Below are 21,380 nucleotides of genomic sequence, written 5' to 3'. Positions count from 1 at the left end.
GCAGGGGGGTTGGACTGGATGATCTCTAAAGGTCCCTTCCAATCCCTACCATTCTATGATTCTATTATTCTATTTATACATTGTACAATTAGTGATGGATTTGTAATAAAAGCACATTCAAAAGCACTTCAGAAGTGTGATACAGCATATTTTCCTTTGCTTTTGAAAGACTGACAAGATATCCTGCTAGTTATCTACACAGTGAGTACTTCTAGAGTTTGGAGGCTTTTGGACCTTTGTTATCTACTACAATTTTTCCTACATGGACTAACTGGAACACAAACAATTCCATTGAAACATAAGAAAAAACTATTTAATTGTGAGGTGAGGGAGCCCTGGCCCAGGCTGCCCAGAGAAGGTGTGGAGGCTCCTTCCTTGGAGGTCTTCAAGACCCACGTTCCTGTGTGACCTGATCTAGGTGAACCTGCTTGAGCAGGGGGGTTGGGCTGGATGATCTCTCAATGTCCCTTCCAACCCCTACCATGCCATGATTCCAACTGGCCATTTCTCAGAATAAATACAAACCCATTGTATTAAAACCTGCTGTTTAATTTTGTTTATTCTCCAGAAAAATCCTCTGCTATCATCTTGGTAAAAGGCAGCTCTGGGTAGCGATTCCTTGGTAAAAGGCAGTTCTGGGCAGTGATTCCTCTGTAAAAGGCAGCTCTGGGTAATGATTCCTTTGCTGGAACAATTACATTTTTTAGCTGTAAATTATTTCATTTTTATCTATCACATATCCAAGTCTTCAAATTCTAGAGCTGTTGAGATGACAGCTATAAAAACTGCCACAGCCCCACTTTCTAGGGCAGGGATACCACTCCACACTGAATAATATTTAAGAGCAGAGAATCTGAAAATAACTAGCACTAGTCCCTCGAACATTCTTACCTTTCCTCCCCTAGCTGAGCCAGATTGGCCTTTTACTCTTTACATTTGATTCAATCTATTGCACACAGCTCAAACTCAAGATTTTAATGTGCTACACATTTTTCTGTTTGAATTGACTAACTACGTGTTGATGCTCTCGAGATAAAGCTGAAAATTTTGACAGCTGGCAAGGGGGCAGTTGGGTTTTCTGTTGCTCAAGAAGGTGTGGGAGGTGTTGGTATGTAGATAGGAATACATGAATTTTGCAGTAACAAGGGTGTCTATTTTCCATTATACTTTTTGTACAGGACAGAGGCAGTCAGGACTTTTGGGGGCTAAGATTAAGATGACTTGTTCATCATCCTTGACAGCAGTTGGTAGCCCCGCAGAGAAGGAAATGATACTTGTAAGCAGGCAGCTCAGTATGGGATGGGTAAAAGAAAGTTGAGAACTAAAGCTTCAAGAAGCACACCCTCACGTACTCAGTGCCACACCTACCGTTCTGGGATGGTGCTTCCTCTCCCAACCTGTATTATAATACAGCAGATATGGATTCAACATATGACTTATTTCTTATTTAAACAGAAACTTACTTTCTGAAGTGTTTTACACACCACAAATGCAGCCACCCATCAAACAGTACTTCACATGGGCAAATAAGTTTATGGAGCCCTTGAAAACTGGCGATTTTCATCTTTCACCAAGTTGATTCTGTATCAAAGGGAATTGCCAAATGCTAATGGGAGAGGCTACGTAAAAGACAGATGGGTAGCAAGACACACAGGACCTACCACCTGAAAACAGCATCCAGGGTATATGTAACATTCATTTGGCAATACTTAAACGAATGAGACACAGTTCAACAAGATTTCTTTCACAGGATGAGACTCCTCCAGTCCTGAAGCTATTGTGATGATAAATAATCTGTACCTGAAACAAAAAGTTTTTTCCTGATGCACTTGTAACTCCTAACAACTGCAGAAAGAAGCCAGCACAGTAGTATTGTCAACACTGGTGACTATGGTGCAAGGTAAGACATTCTGATCCCTACACAGATAAGTGCCTGTATACAGCAAAGACCCTCAAGCTTTTACACAGCTTTGTTGAAGCAAAAGAAGTTCCCTTACAGCATGCACTGCTAACCTAGCAGCAATACTTCTACACCCTTCACAATGCATGCACAAGCCAGACAGTTCTGTACTTGGGAGATGACAAAGGATATAATGAGAGCACCTCTCATTCATTCACATCAGAGAGAAGACCCACTGTTCAAGGTTACTCTTGCAAAGCTGAGTACTGACCTCGGGCCTCTAACAGCTTCAGACCTGTTGTCACACTTCTTCAAAAGGACAAAAACATATTAAGCATTCATGTAAGCTTACAGTAACAGGATGGCCCTACATCAGCCAGCAAAAGTTAGAGCGCATACAGAGATGGATGACTTTCTTGGTGCTCCTGCGCTGAGAGAGATCAGCTCTTTAGTTCAGACAATAGAGACTTCCGCACTTCCATGGGAACACCTGGCAACTCTACCTCCAGATGACCCCAGGTGCTGCTACTTGACAACTCTTTCTTTTAACCACTGACTGTAATGGCTCCCATATTCAGACAAAGAAATGAATACACTTTCCCTGCTGTTGCCAAAAAAGCAGGGTAACTCCTTCACATGTGTCCTTTACTAACTTGTTTACAGTAGAAGACAAACTCTTTTCCCCCACCAAGTATCCCTCTGAAGGGAGAAAGTGAGGTCTGGAAGGTGGATATTAAGGTTTTCAGTAACACCTTGCAGATAATTCAACTGTATATTCTCTCTGGAGAGCATTCATCTGAACCCAACATACAGTCTCATGGGGCTTGTATCAGAAATAGTATGACCAGCAGAGCCAAGGCAGTGATTGTCCCCCTGTGCTCAGCACTGGTGAGGCTGCACCTCGAATCCTGTGTCCAGTTCTGAGCCCCTCAGTACAGGAAGGACATTGAGGTGCTGGAGGGTGTCCAGAGATGGGCAACAAAGCTGGTGAAGGATCTGGAGAACAAGTGATGAGAAGTGGCTGAGGGAGCTGGGGATGTTTAGCCTGGAGAAGAGGAGGCTGAGAGGAAACATGATCACTCTCTACAACTGCCTGAAGGGGGCTTGTACTGAGATGGGGGTCGATCTCTCCTCTCCTCTCCTCTCCTCTCCTCTCCTCTCCTCTCCTCTCCTCTCCTCTCCTCTCCTCTCCTCTCCTCTCCTCTCCTCTCCTCTCCTCTCCTCTCCTCTCCTCTCCTCTCCTCTCCTCTCCTCTCCTCTCCTCTCCTCTCCTCTCCTCTCCTCTCCTCTCCAGTAATGAATGATAGGACACGAGGAAACAGGCTCAAGTTGCACCAGGGGAGGTTCAGATTGGACATTAGGAAGAACTTTTTCACCCAGAGGGTTATGAAGCATTGGAAGGGGCTGCCCAGGTAGCTGGTGGAGTCACCATCCCTGGAGATATCCAACAGACACACAGATGAGGTGCTGAGGGACATGGTTTAGTTTAGTGATGGGCCTGGCTCTGTGAGGTGAGGGGTTGGACTCGATATTAAAGGTCTTTTCCAACCATAACGATTCTGTGATTCCACCAAAGGTTGACAACAAATCCACATAACTCAAGAATACTGGTAAGCACCCAGGTAAAAGAACAAATCCCTCTTCCACTTTCCTGCATTATTTCTCCACAAAACAACATCAGTAAGACATCAAATTCAAACACGAGTTCAAATACTAAACATGTGTGGCAACAAACCTTCACTGCCGGCAGAGAGGCAACAGAAATAGCAGACTATGTGTAGGCTCAACACAGCCAGACCATTCATGGGGCAGCCTCTGGCAGAGTGAAAGGTCAGACTGCTTTGTGGGCAGCCACAATGCCGTGTAATAGAAATGCCTGGAAGTGGGTGGTCAGCAGCATATACACGTTTATGAAAGACTTCATTCACTATGTCGTTTGGAAACTTTTCATGTCTGAATAGGGAAATGTGCCCTTGATAATCTCATGACAAAACAGAGTCAGAATCACAGAATGGTAAGGTTGGAAGGGACCTTTAGAGATCATCTAGTCCACCCACCCTGCAGAAGCAGGGTCACCTAGATCAGGTCACACAGGAACATGTCCCTTAAGGACACGCAAAACACCTCCTGTGGACATTGCATCAGGGCTCTACAACTCGTACTGGGCGGAGTTGAGCTTTTATCTTTTCATCCTCCTTCCCATATTGGTCAGAAGGCAACTTCCTTAGTCAGACATGAGTAAAACTGTATTTCATGACAGAAGAATGTACTGGCTCTACTGCAGTGATAGTCTGAAGACAAATTGACAATTTTTGGTAATGAGAAATGCTGATGACCTTAAACCAGCTTGGAACAGTGTTCAAGTAGAGAGCTCTCAGTTCCTTCCAGCATCTCAACCTAAGTGTAATACTGCCTTTAAAAATACTAAATACTAAGAATATATAGTGTGGCTACTTTTTTCCCTTTTATTTGAGTCTTCCTCTTTCAACTAATCCTGTGACAGTAAGTCAGTAGAAGTCTGAAGAAATGTATCCCACATTGATGTCACAAATCTCTCCGCTGTCCTACGTCACTTTAAAAAGAAAACCTCGTATTCCACTATAAAAAGAGTAAATTCACTGTCATGTAAAACTACATTCCTCCAAGTCATAGAATCATGGAATGGTAGGGTTGGAAGGGACCTTTAGAGATCATCCAGTCCAATCCTCCTGCAGAAGCAGGTTCACCTAGATCAGGTCACATAGGAACATGTCCAGGTGGGTCTTGAAGACCTCCAAGGAAGCAGCCTCCACAACCCCTCTGGGCAGCCTGGGCCAGGGCTCCCTCACTGAAACACTGACATAGTTTTTTCTTATATTTAAGTGGATCTTTTTGTGTTCCAGCTTCATCCCATCACCCCTTGTCCTGTTACTAGATACCATAGAAAAAAGTGCTGTCCCAGCCTCCTGACACCCACCCTTTAGATATTTGTCAATATTAATGAGTTCCCTCCTCAGTCTCCTCCAGACTAAACAGCCCCAGTTCCCGCAGCCTTTCCTCTTATGAAAGATGTTCCAGTCCCCTGATCATCTAAGTCCTTACTCAAGAGTCCAAAGCATGTTTACTTTAGACCTTTAACAATGTTTTAACCACAGAAGCTGTAAAGGATTAGAAATGCAAAGCTTTGCTGTGCTTTCTGCCCCTCATCACTGCCTTACTCCCTTCATAGAAAGCCTGTTTTAAGTTTTGCTGCTGTAATTACCTTTTCCTCTTTAACGAGCCAAATTCACTTCCTGATAAAAGTGGCAATGTATTTCAATAGTGTTTGCATATCTGCACTGTGCAAAAGCAGAAACCTGATTCTTGGTCACAGATTCCCACTATAAATACACTTTGTCACAGTTGACAGAAACAAAACAAACAACAGCAGAAAGAAGGACAAGGAATCGGATCTTCCAATAGTCAAAAGTGAAAGATTTCAGTTAAAAATCCTAATGGTCATGAAACTGAAAGGTATTGGAAAATTTTGCACTTAAATGTCAGTTTCAGTGGTTCATAGTAAGTAGCCAAATTACACTGCTGATGTAAATTCACTGGATTTCAAGTCAGAAGCTCACTGCAGTGAGAAAAACTTCCCTCCCGTTTTGTTTTTCACATGTTGAACCACAACTCAAAGAATTACTTCTTTAAAAATACATCTAGAAGACAGTTGTGCCTTAAGGAATCCTTTTTAACTGCGAGGCTTTTGAGGCTCAGTAAGATAAACACCAACACCCCTCCGTTCTCTTACCCAAGATATCCAGCTGCCGTAAGTGCGTGCAGTTAGCAGCCAGCTCCTCGATGTCCGTGTCACACACAGACCTGTTGGCTGTCAGGAAGAGCTTTTGCAAGTTGGGGAGTTTACGTGCAAGGTTTGTGAAACAGCCTGTACTGCTCTGTAACGTAGGGCACCAGCCAAGATCAAGTTCTTCCAAAAGCTGGCAGCCTGTAGCCAATTCTGCTATTCCGCTTTCAGTGATGTTTTTACATCTCCACAAATCCAGACTGCGAAGCTTTTTGCATTTTGCTCCCATCATGCTTGCTATGAGGTCATAGTCTTCGATCTGCAAGGAAAGCAAACACTTTGTCATGTATACCATTCTTTCCAGACACACACAGGTGTTCCAAGGTTTGCTGGCTAACACACCTACAGATCTGCCTTAAGCATTTGACTTTTCTCAAGAGCTATGAAGATTATTCCTTGTACAGTACAGTGTGGTGTGCTTCTGCAAAAGACAAAAATAAGTTCCCTGTCAACCCCCAGATACAGGTACTTCTAAATTCAATTAATACTAAGGATCAAGAAAAAATACAGTGAAAAGATTGTTGTTTGAAAAGCCCCTATTATTTCCGCCCCCATCTTTTTTGATGAATGCACTTGTTTCCATTCTAGGTCGGTGTTGTTGCATCTTCTTATGGAAGTCTTATTAGTTACCCTGGGAAAGACAGAGCAACTGAAGCAGGATCCCACTATATAGGCCAGGAAGACTACATATAGATCCCACAGGAAGACAAGGACTGTTGAAAATACACAGTTACACTGCCTTGCTCTTCTATTCACGAGTCAAAGCAGGGAAAGCTGAGCCAACTCTGCTTTGCCACTTGCTTCTTGAACTGTAAGGAAAGCCTCCTAAAGTGTCCCTGATGAGTGAGCTGGCATGTCAACCACCAGGAACAGCAGCAAGCCAGAATCCCTCTACACACAGCCCTGGCACACACATGCAACACAGCTTAGAGTAGCGCCCTGCAGGAATTACTCCTGTCCCTGTATTCTCTGTCTTCAAATAAATGAGTGTGCCCAGCAAGTCTATAACAGATTTTGTTGTAAATATTCCTCTCATGGTTACCACTATAGAGTCAAATATAAAACTGATAGGAACGATGGTTTGGTCTGAATAAAAATCAGCAACTCTGGATTATTAGTTTTGGAAGGAAAGTTGAAGAATGCCCAACATTTAGGAAGAGGCTGAAGAACTATGAGAGAGCTGTGTTTTAGGCCTAAACTAGTATGTAACCTTTAAGTATATGACTAAGCTGTACTCACCTTGGACCTTTGAAGCGAGTGAGGTATAGTATTAACCCAGCATTTACCATGTCCTTGTGAAACAGACCGAGTTGCGAAGCAAACGTGTGTAGCCTCCCCATCCCAGCCCGTCAGCGCGGTGTTAAGCACTCACCATGACGCAGCTGCCCAGGCTGAGGTGCTGCAGCTCCGAGCAGAAGTTCAGAATGCTGAGCAGGGCCGTTTGCTGCCACGGGGGAACACATCACAAGGAAATACAGAAAGTGAAACAAAGAGAAGAGGTCAATTAGACATTAAAGGCTGTCACCAGGTTTCCTGAAATACGTCTCAAAACTCTGTTCCAGACACCAGAAATGCCACTTAATGAGTCCCTGGGTACCCTGCCCATTGATTGGCTTAAAGCAACGGTAATCGTTACAAACCCTTATGCAAGCCACTTTGGATGTGGTTTTGCATTGCCCTGAAGATACCTACATAACCATGACCTATCCGCTCATCTCCCTCAGGAAAGCTGCTGAAGAAGTGGGGCAAGTTCAAACAACAGGAGAGGCCAGCCCAAAACCACAGAGGGCTCAGAGAGGCACCAGAAGAAGAGCGGAGGCTCTGACATTCGCTCGTCAGCTGCACCCTGATGGAACTGCCAATAAGAGCTGAGCAGCATCAGGACAGAGCTGGTGACTTTAATGTCAAAGGAGCCTCTGTACTGACAGGGATGCTGACAACCATTGAGCTCCTGTCACTACCAGCGTGCAGACCGAAGCAGACATCATGTGTATTTTACAGTCATGTCCCTGCCATTTAACACGGTCATTCATTTCAGAGAGTGAGGCGCATTGCTCGACTCGAAATTGGACGCTTCACACACCTCTAACACAGTGTAAAAGTAGGTGGCTGTTCAGTTCCACAACCAGGGAAACTTCACTGTTTTTTATCTGTGTCTCTAAGATACAGAAAAGACTCTTCTGGGTTGTCTGTAGTTGTATTTTAGGTTGTAGGTGGGAATACGGCACAAAAAAAGAACGCGGGCTGGGATCCGCATCACAGACAGCTGTGCGTGATGCTTCAAACCTTCACCACTTGGTTAGGACTCTGTATGAGACTGAAAACAGGAGAAAGCTTCACAGTGGAGTAACAATGCAAGTCTGGGGATTTCCACAGGATATATAACAGTTTCTAGCAGGAAAATAAACAGGCAATACACAAGGGACAAAATCATGTACAGCTAGTAAGTGGAACCCCTACAAGAACACTACTTAATAACATTTGTGTGCACAGGCAGTACCACGCATAAATTAAAACAACATATAAATTGACTTGTTTTCAGACAGTTTGCAGTTCAAGGCTTTACTTCTTTTCCTCAGTTTGTTATATTCTAATGGAACTCGCCAGGAATATGATCCTCTGTGAAGAAATACCCAATCCCTTGCACTGAAAGGCTGGCAGACACGGAACAGGGACACAGCACGGAGGTATTCACGGACACCATTTCAGACATCTGATTTCAGTGTCTCTAGGGAGCAATTAGAAACACCCAACACTTGACATGTATGGAACTTCAGCTTCCAACTTGGCCTTCTAAGATTTGATTTCCCAAAGGCAGCCTAAAAGTAAATGCTGTGAGTAAGCTTTCCTCACGTGTATCTTTGCATAGGTTTCACAAAGCCACTGTCTGCTTGCCTGTTTTACTTTCATTCATGCTTTGAGAGAAAAAGGTAGCTAGGGAATTAAACACAACAGCATTAAAAAGTCATTATTAAAGAGGTAACACTTAACACTTCAGAGCCAGTAAATGTGAAATATACAATAGGTTTTAAATAATGTACTTAAGCAAATGCTTCATTTGGATCATTAAACTTGTATAAATAAGTGACTCTGAGAGAATGAGACACAGTCTTTACTATTGAACTCAGTGAAAGCTATGAGCTTTACAACCTATGCAGGTGCACAAATTAGAAGCAAAATCCCCAAACCCCTCTCTACAAACCTTAAATATCAGAGCTAAATAAATCAGTCTCTGCACACACAGCTCGTAAGGAGGCTTTCAGGTGGCTCTCCAGGATATCTGAATAGCCTGTTGCATTCCATCATGTTTTTTAGTAATGGTTTCAAGACTGGAATTTAAACACTGGCCTGAAAGGATGGGAAGCAGCAACATCTTCCTTTAATTGACAAGGTGAGCCTGCTGCTAAACCAGGAGGGTATCTTGGTGAGGAAAGATGCAGAGAAGGCAGAGCTACTGAATGCCTTCTTTGCCTCGGTATTCACTGCCCAGGCTGGCCCTCGGGAAGGTCAGTCCCTGGAGGATAGTAGGATAATCTGGAGAATGGACATGTGAAGGGAGCTTGGTGGAACACTATCTCACATCATCACAAATCAAGCCATGTCAAGCCCAAGAGCAAATACCTCCTTACTCAACATTAATTTTACTGGCTACATTAACTTCTCTTCTGGGTGCATACCTGCCCACACACAACAAATCAGGTTTCTTTCAGAAGCAGTTTGTATTCTTTGGTAACTGAGGTGAGCTTTACATATGTCAAGAAAGAAGAAAAAGTCCTTTGTGCATGCCTAGTTGTGTCTCAGTCAATTGAGAATCCAGGTGGCAAAGGACATGAAAATAGCAGGAGAGAATGGCAGCTCACAGAATCCATATGCACTACATATAGGAGGACTATCATTGTAATAACCTGTCTGTTTTCAAGCCATCTGTCTGTAGAATTCATCTCTCTGACTTGCCACACAAGATGAGTGATAAAACTCCTATTTAAGCAATGGAGAAGAGCAAGACAATCACCCAGCCCTGAAGCTGTTACACAGGCCAAACTTCAGATGAGGCCACCTAAATTCTGGACAAGTAAGCCTGCAGAGAGTCTGATTTCACTTTCTCAGCTGAGCAGAGATAATAAAATAAAAAACTACCCATGTAACAGCATTGCTGAGCCTAGTCGCCAAAACATGTATAGTTTTAAGATGTTTTTGAGTTTTCCCTGAAACAAAGGTAAGCTTTGAGAGTTGAGCAAAGAAGAATCTCATGAGGTTCAACAGGACAAGTGGAGAGTCCTGCACCTGGGAAGGAACAACCCCATGCAGCAGCACAGGCTGGGGATTGACCTGCTGGAGAGCAGCTCTGCAGAGAGAGACCTGGGAGTGCTGGTTGATAATAAACTGACCATGAGCCAGCAACGTGCCCATGACAAGGAGTGATGGACAAAATCTGGAACACAAAAAGTTCCATTGAAACATAAGGAAAAACTCTTTCAGCGTTTCAGTGAGGGAGCCCTGGCCCAGGCTGCCCAGGGAGGGTGTGGAGGCTCCTTCCTTGGAGGTCTTCAAGACTCGCCTGGACACATGTTCCTGTGTGACCTGATCTAGGTGAACCTGCTTCTGCAGGGGGGTTGGACTGGATGATCTCTAAAGGTCCCTTCCAACCCCTGTCAATCTGTGATTCTGTGAATCAGAGTTACTAATTGTCCAGCTAATCTTTTTGTTCCAGAAAATAACTGAATTATGCAGGACTTAAATTTTGGTTTCTTTTATAAGACACAAAATTGAAGTTAGGGGTAGAAAACAAATTCCTTTAATACTCAAGCCCCTGCCTCCCCAAATTGCATTGTATGAGGAGACAACTAAAGTTGTATTATTTTTTCCTATTATTTCCAAATGACTACTCTCATCTTTAGCCCTCCCTGCCCACAAACCCTGTTGTCTCCACCTACGTTCAAATGCTAACATTTGTTGCAGGCAGATATCAAATCACAGAATCTCAAGGCCTGGAAGGGACCTTGAAAGCTCATCCAGTTCCCTATCCTTCTCGAGCCGGGGAGCCCAGAACTGGACACAGTATTATCTCTGTGTCTTTTGAATATCTCCAGGGATGGTGACTCAACCAGCTCCCTGGGCAGCCCCTTCCAATGCTTCATAAACTTCTGGGTGAAAAAGTTCTTCCTACTACTGGGCAACACTGAGAAAGTTCTTCCATCCAATTTTGGCTACTAGCAGCAAAAGATTGTAGAAACATTGTTACTGACATTTTCCATCAACTATCTGAAGATACACAACTATAATTTCCCATAGCCTTTATCTTAAGCAAGTGAAGTTCTGTTCCACAGGTACCGCTCCAAAAAAAGTGTACTAGAATTACCTGTGGTAAAAAACCCAACCAACCAACCAAGAAAACCCCTCAGATGAAAGCAATTTTATTTCATTCTGAATGCCACTGTTTATACAAATATTTGTAATTACAAACACCTCATGCAAATTTAAAAGGTAATCTCATTAAGATTGTAAAAAATAATTCAACATTTACATAAATCCCAAACACTTTTGTCTTTCCCCATCCCTTTGGCACTGTAGAGCAAAAGAAGAGAGCCAAAAATCAACTGTTTGGGTGCATGGGGGTTTTTTTTGGCACAATCTGTGTAAGAACTATGTCAGAAATTACTTGGCATCTGCTGTTCAAATATAGCAATTAAAAACCACCCAGGATGCAAAGCCAGAATTCTGTAAACTTCTATTAAACTGTACATTTTGAAAGGTACAACGGGGCAAATCAACATTGCCTATAAAAAGGTAAGAAAATCTACTTTATGAATTTCAAGGTATTGTACTTTGGCATCTGAACAACCTACAATCGACCTGTAACAGTCACAGAACCCAATTCTCCTCACAGCACAAAGAATACATCAATAATGCAGAAACAAAGGTAAAGTAATGGTCAAACACATTTTTCACCTAAATCTGCACCAGTAAAGAAACTGTAAAATATGCTTCTGCTCTCTGCACACACCACATTCTCCAAGTACTTTAAGGCATCAAGATAATTTCCATAAAGTATCATAGTACCAACAAGTACATAAACAGCTATGTTAAAGATATAAGCTGAAGAGCAGCTCTGCAGAGAGAGACCTGGGAGTGCTGCTTGATAATAAACTGACCATGAGCCAGCAATGTGCCCTCGTGGCCAAGAAGGCCAATGGCAGCCTGGGATGCATCAAGAAGAGTGTGGCAGCAGGTCGAAAGAGGTTCTACTCCTCCTCTGCTCTGCCCTGCTGAGGCCTCATCTGGAGTCCTGTGTCCAGTTCTGGGCTCCTCAGCACAAGAGGGACAGGGAAGTGCTGGAGAGAGGCCAGCACAGGGCCACCAAGGTGATCAGGGGACTGGAGCATCTTCCTGATGACGAAAGGCTGTGGGAGCTGGGGCTGTTTAGTCTGGAGAAGAGGAGACTGAGGGGGGATCTCATTAATATTGACAAATATCTAAATGGTGGGTGTCAGGAGGTTGGGGCAGCACTTTTCTCTATAGTAGCTAGCAACAGGACAAGGGGTGATGGGATGAAGCTGGAACACAAAAAGCTCCATTTACATATAAGGGAAAACTATGTCAATTCAGGTGAGGGAGCCCTGGCCCAGGCTACCCAGGGAGGGTGTGGAGGCTCCTTCCTTGGAGGTGTTCAAGACCCACCTGGACAAGTTCCTATGTGACCTGATCTAGGTGGGACCTGCTTCTGCAGGGATGTTGGACTAGATGAACTCTGAAGGTCCCTTCCAACCCCTACCATTCTATGATTCTCCCACTGTACTTGGATTATTGGACCATTTTTGAGACAAAAAACTGGATAGTGATAAAACTTTTGCATCTTGATGTTACAGGTTTAAAAACAGCTGCAATATGCAGACTGTATGTGCATCAAGTAAGAGAAGAATGAGACTACATGGAAATGAAGACAGAATGAACCTTATTGTTGAGTGCAGATGTAACCTTTCAGAAGTCAACACTTGCATTCTCACAAATAGGCACACTGTAAGTTGCAAGGGGGGACTCAGGATGTAGAGGGGCACCTTTTTGTTCTCTACAGCTACTTGGCAGTGCCAGGGACACAGCAGGGACTGGGACACAGCAATATGTCAATTACTGAATTAATTCAATGGAAGTAATAGTCTCTGTAGTTAATTCAATTACTGTATTTTGGGGTTCCTTCATTTGGTCAAATTAGGCCCTCCTTTATGTCTTCAAATCTGTTTTACACCCTCGTTCTTCCCCATCACTCTCCACATTACAGGCTCAAACTCAGCCCTATGAGCCTGACACAGGATCAGAAGGATGCATCAAGGCCCTGTGTTGCATGATTATTTTTGTCACCCTCTCAATCTCCTTCCAAGACTCCACTTTCTTAGCTAGAGGCTTTCCCTTTACTTCTACTATTTGCTTGCAACTCTCAATCCTAAGGATATGTACCCAAGCCAAGGAAATTTCATCTGAGCTGAAAAACCTTGGACAATAGCTCTCAGAAGTATAACACGAGCCATAACTGGTTACTTCTGAAAGCTTTGTAGAACAGATGCATAGCAGCATTAACTTTTTCATTGCTCACAGCATAAGAAAGTAAGAGCCTTTACATTTACTGCTAAGATTCTTAGATGCCATCTTGGAGTCTAAAATTTCTAGCATCCTCTCTTACAGCTGCCCAAGTTCTGAATTTGCTCTTGGTCAAAAATATCAAGAGAGAAAATGACAACACTCACTTTGTGTGCAAAACAAAATCCTTTGTCCATTGCAGTTTGATTTAAATTAAATTAGAATTGTAATAACACAACTTTTTCTTTACACATTATAATGAATTCAGAATATCATACAACATGAAATATATAATCACAGAATCTTAAGGGTTGGAAGGGACCTGGAAAGATCATCTAGTCCAACTCCCCTGTCAGAGGAGGACCTCTTAAGAGCAGGTCACACATCTTACATTAACATTTACACCCAGCAGTAAGGAGGCTGCTCAGGTTTTCCTGCTGTAATTGTGGCTTTGGTTTCTTTAAAAGAGAGTTTTGGCTGCATTATTTATATGGCTGGAATGCTCAATGATAAGCATTAAATCAAGAAAGCACTCAAATCATAAAGATGTGCATTGCCAGTTATTGTATACAAGAATGCCTCCATTGTTCACTGTATTCTTCAAGTGTTTCAGTGACAAGTGCTTAAATGATGCTTTGAATACACTCTCACTGAATAAATATTAAGGAGTAATATACAAGTAAATACCAAAACCACCAGCACAAAAATCCCACAAGTGGTCTTGAGCCACCAGAAGTTACGTTTACAAAATGTTGGGATTAGTTTCTCAAGTTACAAACCATTTCAAGCATATACATAACTGAACAACCTTTAAGAATTAAACTTTTAATAATGAACTTAAAGCACTAGAAAAGATGAGCTGCATTTAGTGAGAAGTATAGCAACACAGGACAATGTATTACTGAAATTCACTGGACTTTCCTTCTTGTAACAGAGAAATTGAATAATTCAAAGATGTTGGAAGCTTCAATTCAGAGGTTTGAAACAAATTCTGTACATAGAAAAATGCACTCATCAAGTCAAGCAAATAACATCAGAATCATAGAACGGTTTTGGCTGGAAGAGCCCTTTAATGCAGCCTTTGTCCCAGCCCTATCAACTACCAGCCCATTTCCCTCAGTGCAACATCCACCCAGCTCTGAAACCCCTCCAGGGACAGTGACTCCAGCATCTCCCTGGGCAGCCCCTGCCAATGCAAACCATAAATACATAATCTATTCAAAGAAAACAGTTAAAATAACAAGAAACTCTTATTACAATTGCTCAGATTATTACATAATATATTGCAAATTTCATCAAGTTTCTGTTTTCCTCAAAAATCTGACCTAAGACACATTAACAGGTGTCAGTTTTCTGCAGACTACTTTCTCAGAATTCCTCCACTAGTGTCACAGTAACCATATAAACAGAGAAAGTACAACAAATGTTAAAATGTTAACTGTTAAAAGCTATTTTTTAGCACTAAAAATGAACAAAAACTAACAGGAAAAGAGTACTGCAACACATAGTCTAAGTAAATAAGAATAGTAAGGAAATCCTACACCTGGGCAGGTACATGAGAGTTTGCTTTCATTTAATCAAAATACTTTTAAGGCTTTACTTGATAAAGTCTCATGCAAAACCAGATACTGACAAAAAGGAAGGAGAATCATCATCCTATATTCTACATTATTTAATCATACCTAAATTCACAACTAAAAGAACAAGCTTTACCCAGATGTGCTCTAACATGTATGACCCCTTTTTCCCTGACATCACAAATAACATGCAGAGAGGGGCCCCCCTTTAAAAGTCACTTGGAACTCTTAGTCCTGTTTTGCTTTGTTTGCTCTCCTTAGCACTGCCACTTTGTTAAAATATGGTCAATTCACTTAAATAATTCAACTTCAGTGTTTATCTTGATCACTCATAACAAGAAATTCATGAGACTGCTCACAAGCATAAAAGGCAGCCTCCTTCCTCATTTGATCTAATTTTACTGTACTTCAGTTCCAGTGACTGCCTCTAACTCTGCAGTAACACACACACAATGAAACGGCTTCAAGTTGCAGAAGGGGAGGTTCAGGCTGGATGTGAGGAGGAATTCCTTTGCTGCAAGGGTTGTGAGGCATTGGAAGGGGCTGCCCAGGAAGGTGTTGGGAGTCACTGTCTCTAGAGGGGTGTCAGAGCTGGGTGGATGTTGCACTGAGGGAAATGGGCTGGTGGTTGATAGGGCTGGGACAGAGGCTGCACTCCATGAGCTTGAAGGGCTCTTCCAGTTGGAACCATTCTATGATTCTAAAATTGTGATATCCTGTAGGAAAACTAATTTTGATCAACTTTTTGCCTACTTGTTCTCTGCATATTCATTCCCTCTTCATATTTTTGGCAATTACCTCAAAATGCCCAGTAATGTCAGAGGCATATCACCCCATTTTAACATCACAGTGGTTAACACAGGATGAACAGGGAGGTCAACACAGAGGAGACAACACACCAGTAATTATGATAGGACCTGTACCTCTGCCATTCTAGAATATCATGTGAGAAGAAAATGTAGATCCAGAGCAGAGAGTCAGGGGTTTATTTTGTTTGTTCTTTGGTTTATTTTTAAGCAAAGACAAAAACCACTGACTCATTTAGGAAAACAATGGGCTAAATGGAATGAACATTTTTTCCTTTCTTTTTTTTGAGACACAACTTTTACACAGGATTATAACACACACATCAGCTCTGTCCTTCTCACCTTCTTACCTACTTTCTCTTAATAAACCTATAGTTATCAGTTAGTAGATTTCGTCAGTGGACTCACAGCTTCAGATTCTTTTCTCTGAGCAGGTCCACTTGGCAACAACACAATCCCAAGCTTTCAATTAAATGTTAAAGTTGGTGGGTATCAGGAGATTGGGACATCCCTTTTTTCTGTTATACATAGCAACAAGACAAGGGGTAATGGGGTGAAGCTGGAACACAAAAAGTTCCACTTAAAAACAAGGGAAAACTATGTCAGTATTGAGCTGGGGGAGCCCTGGCCCAGGCTGCCCAGAGGGGTTGTGGAGTCTCCTTCCTTGGAGGTCTTCAAGACCCACCTGGACATGTTCCTGTGTGACCTGATCTAGGTGACCCTGCTTCTGCAGGGTTGTTGGACTGGATGATCTCTAAAGACCTCTTCCAACCCCTACCATTCTATGATTCTATGGGTCTAAGTTTCAACAACTAAGATGCAACAGCAGCAGGATTTTCACTAAACTCAAACCCACTACTGTATCACAGTTCTTTGACAAGATTTAGATAAGCCTAAGTCACATCAGAGTAGACTTCATCAATCTATCTTGTCTTTTTTACATCTAGATATCAGTTGCTGCCTAGTATCTCCATACCAGCTGGAGAATACAGAAGGAATGGCAGCCTATTTTGTACAGAAAAAACAAAGATTTGTATTAAGACAAGATAATGTTGGGAAAAGTACTGGTACTTCTACAGATAGGTGACTTTTGTAACTCTGTAGTCTAGGTTCATGCCCAAAGGCAGAAATGGATCTTCACAATTTAAGAGCTTCAAAGCCCAGAAATCTTTACCATCTACATTCAATTTGATTTCAATCCCTGTTCAGCGAAGTGATAGCTGAGAAATGGTAGTTACCAATTATTTTCTGAGTATACCTCAGCTGCTGCACTATTACAAGCATCAAGTCTCAGTCTTGAGAAGTTACCCAAGTAGATTTCAGAGGACTACAATCAATCAACACCAGAAAACAATAAAATCAGACAATCTTTACCTCTGACACAATGATCTTTCTTGGATCTGAAAAAGCTTTGTCAATAAGAGTCCACAGTCACAAGATTGATCCAAGATTTACAGAAAGACTAGTGATCTAGGAACAGAACAGATACACCCAAGACACTGATTCAGCTCTATAGAAAAGGCATTTAAAAGCAGAGCTCACCAAGTGATTTTTCATTTTGAATAATAATTGCTTCAATACAGAGAGCAAAGCACCAAGTTACTGAGGGGCATTAGCTTCATGGTGACTGCCAGCATGCTCCACAGCAAACACCCAATGTTCCAGACAGCCTACTCTTTAATCTAACTACTTTGCATTACCAAATCACCATTACAGATGCCTGGCTTGACCTTGGACACCAACATACATATAGCTTAAAAAAAAAGGACCACAAGATGCAACTAACTTCATAGCTTGTGTGTTAGGTGGGAACTGCTTATAAATGAAGTATATAAATTCAGTTGCCCTTTGGACATTTAGTAAACAGAACCTACTGCTCCAGTTTCAGTCTTCTATTATACTACTGCCTAACACCCTGCACAACCCAGTGTCATAATATCAATTTTGTGAATCAAAAGCATAAGCAGAAGTAACACACATAAGCAAACTGCTTTTGAAATGCTTAACCTGCAACTAAAAGTTAGGAAAACAATGCAGAGATGTGTTTTTTTCCCACATTTTGGAGCTCTTCTAAGCAGTAGCTTTTGCAACAAAAGAAGCCAGAGAGCTTCAACGTAAACCAGAGTAGTAAGCTGTAAAACATGAGTAGTGTAGCTAGTGAGGAGGAATGGGATTGTTTCTGATTGAAACTGCTGATGCAACATTTGTAATATGTAGTCAACTACAAGAAGTCTTTTCAACTATAGCAAGTAAAGCCATTCCATCTTAGATAGGAAATTTATTGTATCAAACATAACCATCTTGATTTGGGCAGCTGAGTGATTGTATAAAGTACTTTTTACACTGTAAATGAAAAGTATCTTAAAAAACCATGTGGCTCATCCCTCAAATACTGCTAATATACAAAGGCAGTAGGAATCTAGTAATTAGCAAGTCCTGCTAAATGAGAGAACATTGAGAATTACAGTAAACTACTGAGCATCATAATTTCCCAATTATATTGCCAAATACAGCCTGTCTGGAGCACACTTCAAAACAAGAGAAAAGCTTTCACATTACACATTTCCCTACACTGCTTAAAACAGCTGGTGAAAAGTCACTGATCTTCCATGTAAGTTAAAACATGCAGGCTTTGAATCTATGTTTGATAAATCCAGAAGCTATTTTGAAAAGAAACAAAAATCCTGTGGTCTTGGGAACTACTTTTGAGTTTTCCAGATTTACCTTTGATTTGTCATGCCAAACTGTAATTGATTTCTTCATTAAATGAAGACAAGAACCAAACAACTTTATCAAGATTGAAAGTATTCACAGCAAAGGTTCAAAAACACTTGTTCCTACCTCCACTTTTGTTCGGTAGAGAATGAGACGCCTTAAGCTGCCCACTTTGGCTATGTGGTTGAAAGCCTGAGGTGGTATTTTATCACATGATGAGAGGTTTAATTCCTGAAGATTTGGACACATTTCAGTAATGACCTCCAAGCAAGTTTCATTGAGGAAATGTCCACAAGATAATTCAAGACGTACTAGTTCTGAGCCACAAACTTTCAAGAACCTGTAAAAAAAACCCCCACATTTAAGTGAAAAATAAGTTTACTTTCTGGTAAGAGTGAATATTATCAAAACCTTTAGGATGTAAATCAGGAAACAGTTCCAGAGTAAAAATCCTACAGACCACAGTTAACTGAGGTGACATAAGAGCTAACAGGAAACATCATTAGGTTCAAGAAGTTACTTCTTAATCAAATCCATAAGTCAAAACAGAGAGCAATATTAAAACCCCAAAGGCAGTCTGGGAGTCAAGGCTGTTTAATCAATATTAACTTGATACTGCAAATAACTTAGATATTACACAATGTTTTGTACAAAGGAATATTTGATTGTATTTTCAGGAATATTTTAAGAAACAAGATGGTATATAATGCTGTACATGGCATGGAGGAGGCTACTGTCACTAAAGGAGTCTTAAAAAACAAGTCTACCTTGAAAACAAATTGTAAAAGAATCATTGGGGGTGAGAATGGTACAGAGTGGGCTTTTTATTAAGTTAACATTAACCTTTGATGTTCTCTTTCAGTTTAGGAAGTTGGAACATGCTTCCTTCTTGCTATTTATTCTGAGAAAATGAAGCAAAGGACAGATGTCTGTAATCATAGAATCACAGAATGGTAGGGACTGGAAGGGACCTTTAGAGATCATCCAGTCCAACCCCCCTGCAGAAGCAGGCTCACCTAGGTCAGGTCACACAGGAATGTGTCCAGGTAGGTCTTGAAGACCTCCAAGGAAGGAGCCTCCACACCCTCCCTGGGCAGCCTGGGCCAGGGCTCCCTCACCTGAAGTGACATAGTTTTCCCTTATATATTATTGGAGCTTTTTCTGTTCCAGCTTCATCCCATTACCCCTTATCTTGTCACTGTAGAAAAAAGAGATGTCCCAACCTCCTGACACTCACCATTTAGATATTTGTCAATATTCACGAGATCCCCCCTCAGTCTCCTCCAGACTAAACAGGCCCAGGTCCCGCAGCCTTTCCCCATATGAAAGATGCTCCAGTCCCCTGATCATCTTGGTGGCCCTGTGCTGGCCTCTCTCCAGCATTTCCCTGTCCCTCTTGAGCTGAGGAGCCCAGAACTGGACACAGGACTCCAGATGAGGCCTCACCAGGGCAGAGTAGAAGGGGGGCAGAACCTCCCTTGACCTGCTGCCCACACTCTTCTTGATGCTCTATTCAAGCTTTATTATATTTATAATATATTTATTATATTATATTTATTATATTAACTTCAAGAGTTTCACCAGTAGAAAAACCTAAGTTCCCAATGAATAGGCTGCAATGAGTTCCCCTTGTCACTTCCTATAGTAACAGAGCTACTTGGGAGAGTATGTGAATTAGCTTCTTACAGTAAGCACTCAGAACTGTTAACAGGGCAGATCAACCCTGCCAAAATGTCCATGCAAACAAAGCAGTTTTAAGTTCTCACACTTTCACTGCAAAGTTAGTATTTGGGTCTAACTGATACAACAGAAATGCCTGACACATGAGGCTTCTGCTTGCAATAAAACTCCTATTGCTATAAGTAAACAGGTATTAGCCTTCCCAAGACTTTGCTCCTGCTGAAACTTAAGACAAAATAGCTGCTGGTCTTAAAAGCAGACAAATTCAGGGTGGTGATTTCTCAAAGACACTTATTCCTCAATGACTCTAACAGCTGCACAGGACCTGAAGTTTGTCTTTCAAAGGTCCAAGTTTTCAAACCTTGCTCTTATTTTTCCATCAGTCACTTAAGTCATACTTGCCACTCATCATCACCTTTATTACTTTCACCTTGCACATAACATAGGCTTAGCTTGATTATGCAAATTCACTGCAATACAGAGGGGAAAGAAGATTCCAGGGTGGCATCTCCAACCCTGAAGGATTCCAAATGTCACCTGAAACCTTGACTGACCTGATCTAGCGTTGGGGATGGACTCATAGAATCATTTTGGCTAGAAGAGCCCTTTAAGCTCATCGAGTCCAGCCTTTGTCCCAGCCCTATCAGCCACCAGACCATGGATATTGGCACTTCAAGTGGGAGTTTAGAGTAGATGATCTCAGAGGCCTCTAACACCCAACATTTCTAGAAGCCTAGCAAACAGAAACAAAGGGAGAGTCTGAGACAGGAAAGGGGAAACACAAGCCCCAGAGCCACACAGAGTCTGGCAACTATGGCCTTCAGATCTACTTTTCCAGTATTATCTAACTCTGCAGTCTCTGTTTAGAATCTATTTTAGCATTAGAAATCAGAGCTTAATCAAACACCAAGAATTTATGTGCTGTTTTCATAGTGGGCTAAGTGAATCCACTCACACTGGTAAGCCTTCCTATGGGAGTGTCAGAGACAGTACAACAATACACAACCTGACATCAAGTATTTAACTGCTATTTCAGTCTAGCAATAGAGTTCAACATTGCCATGGAGAAATGCAGGATGGAAATCCCCTGGAAATCACAGTAGAGACATATGAGTTCATCACTGATTACCAATTAGCCAATTCCTCTGTTTAATGAGTGCTTTAACAACACATTCACACAGCTTCTTTCATCAACAAATTATCAGCTCTGTTTGAATGGTGATATTTTCCATCAAACCTTGTCGGTCACCACTTATTATACCTCCAGCTTTTAATTTGCTACCAGAGAAACATTTTATGAGTCATTC

General features: G+C 41.8%; 1 protein-coding gene across 4 annotated transcripts in view; it reads right to left on the bottom strand.

Moving 5' to 3' along the window:
- Window positions 1–21,380, bottom strand: part of FBXL4 (F-box and leucine rich repeat protein 4) — a 73,387-nt gene that overhangs the window by 13,618 nt on the left and 38,389 nt on the right. For all 4 annotated transcript variants that reach the window (XR_009818164.1, XR_009818165.1, XM_061989437.1 and 1 more), the window contains 3 exons: window positions 18,520–18,733; window positions 7,096–7,167; window positions 5,670–5,982 (listed from right to left, as the gene is read on the bottom strand). Coding sequence is in view for 2 of the 4 variants with exons in the window: in XM_061989437.1 (XP_061845421.1) it covers window positions 5,670–5,982; window positions 7,096–7,167; window positions 18,520–18,733 (599 nt within the window). In the remaining 2 variants the exon portion in view is untranslated. The remainder of the gene's footprint in view (window positions 1–5,669; window positions 5,983–7,095; window positions 7,168–18,519; window positions 18,734–21,380) is intronic.

The sequence above is a fragment of the Colius striatus genome, chromosome 2 (assembly GCF_028858725.1).
Source record: "Colius striatus isolate bColStr4 chromosome 2, bColStr4.1.hap1, whole genome shotgun sequence".
Lineage (NCBI taxonomy): Eukaryota > Metazoa > Chordata > Aves > Coliiformes > Coliidae > Colius > Colius striatus.
This window is presented reverse-complemented; position numbering and strand designations above follow the sequence as displayed.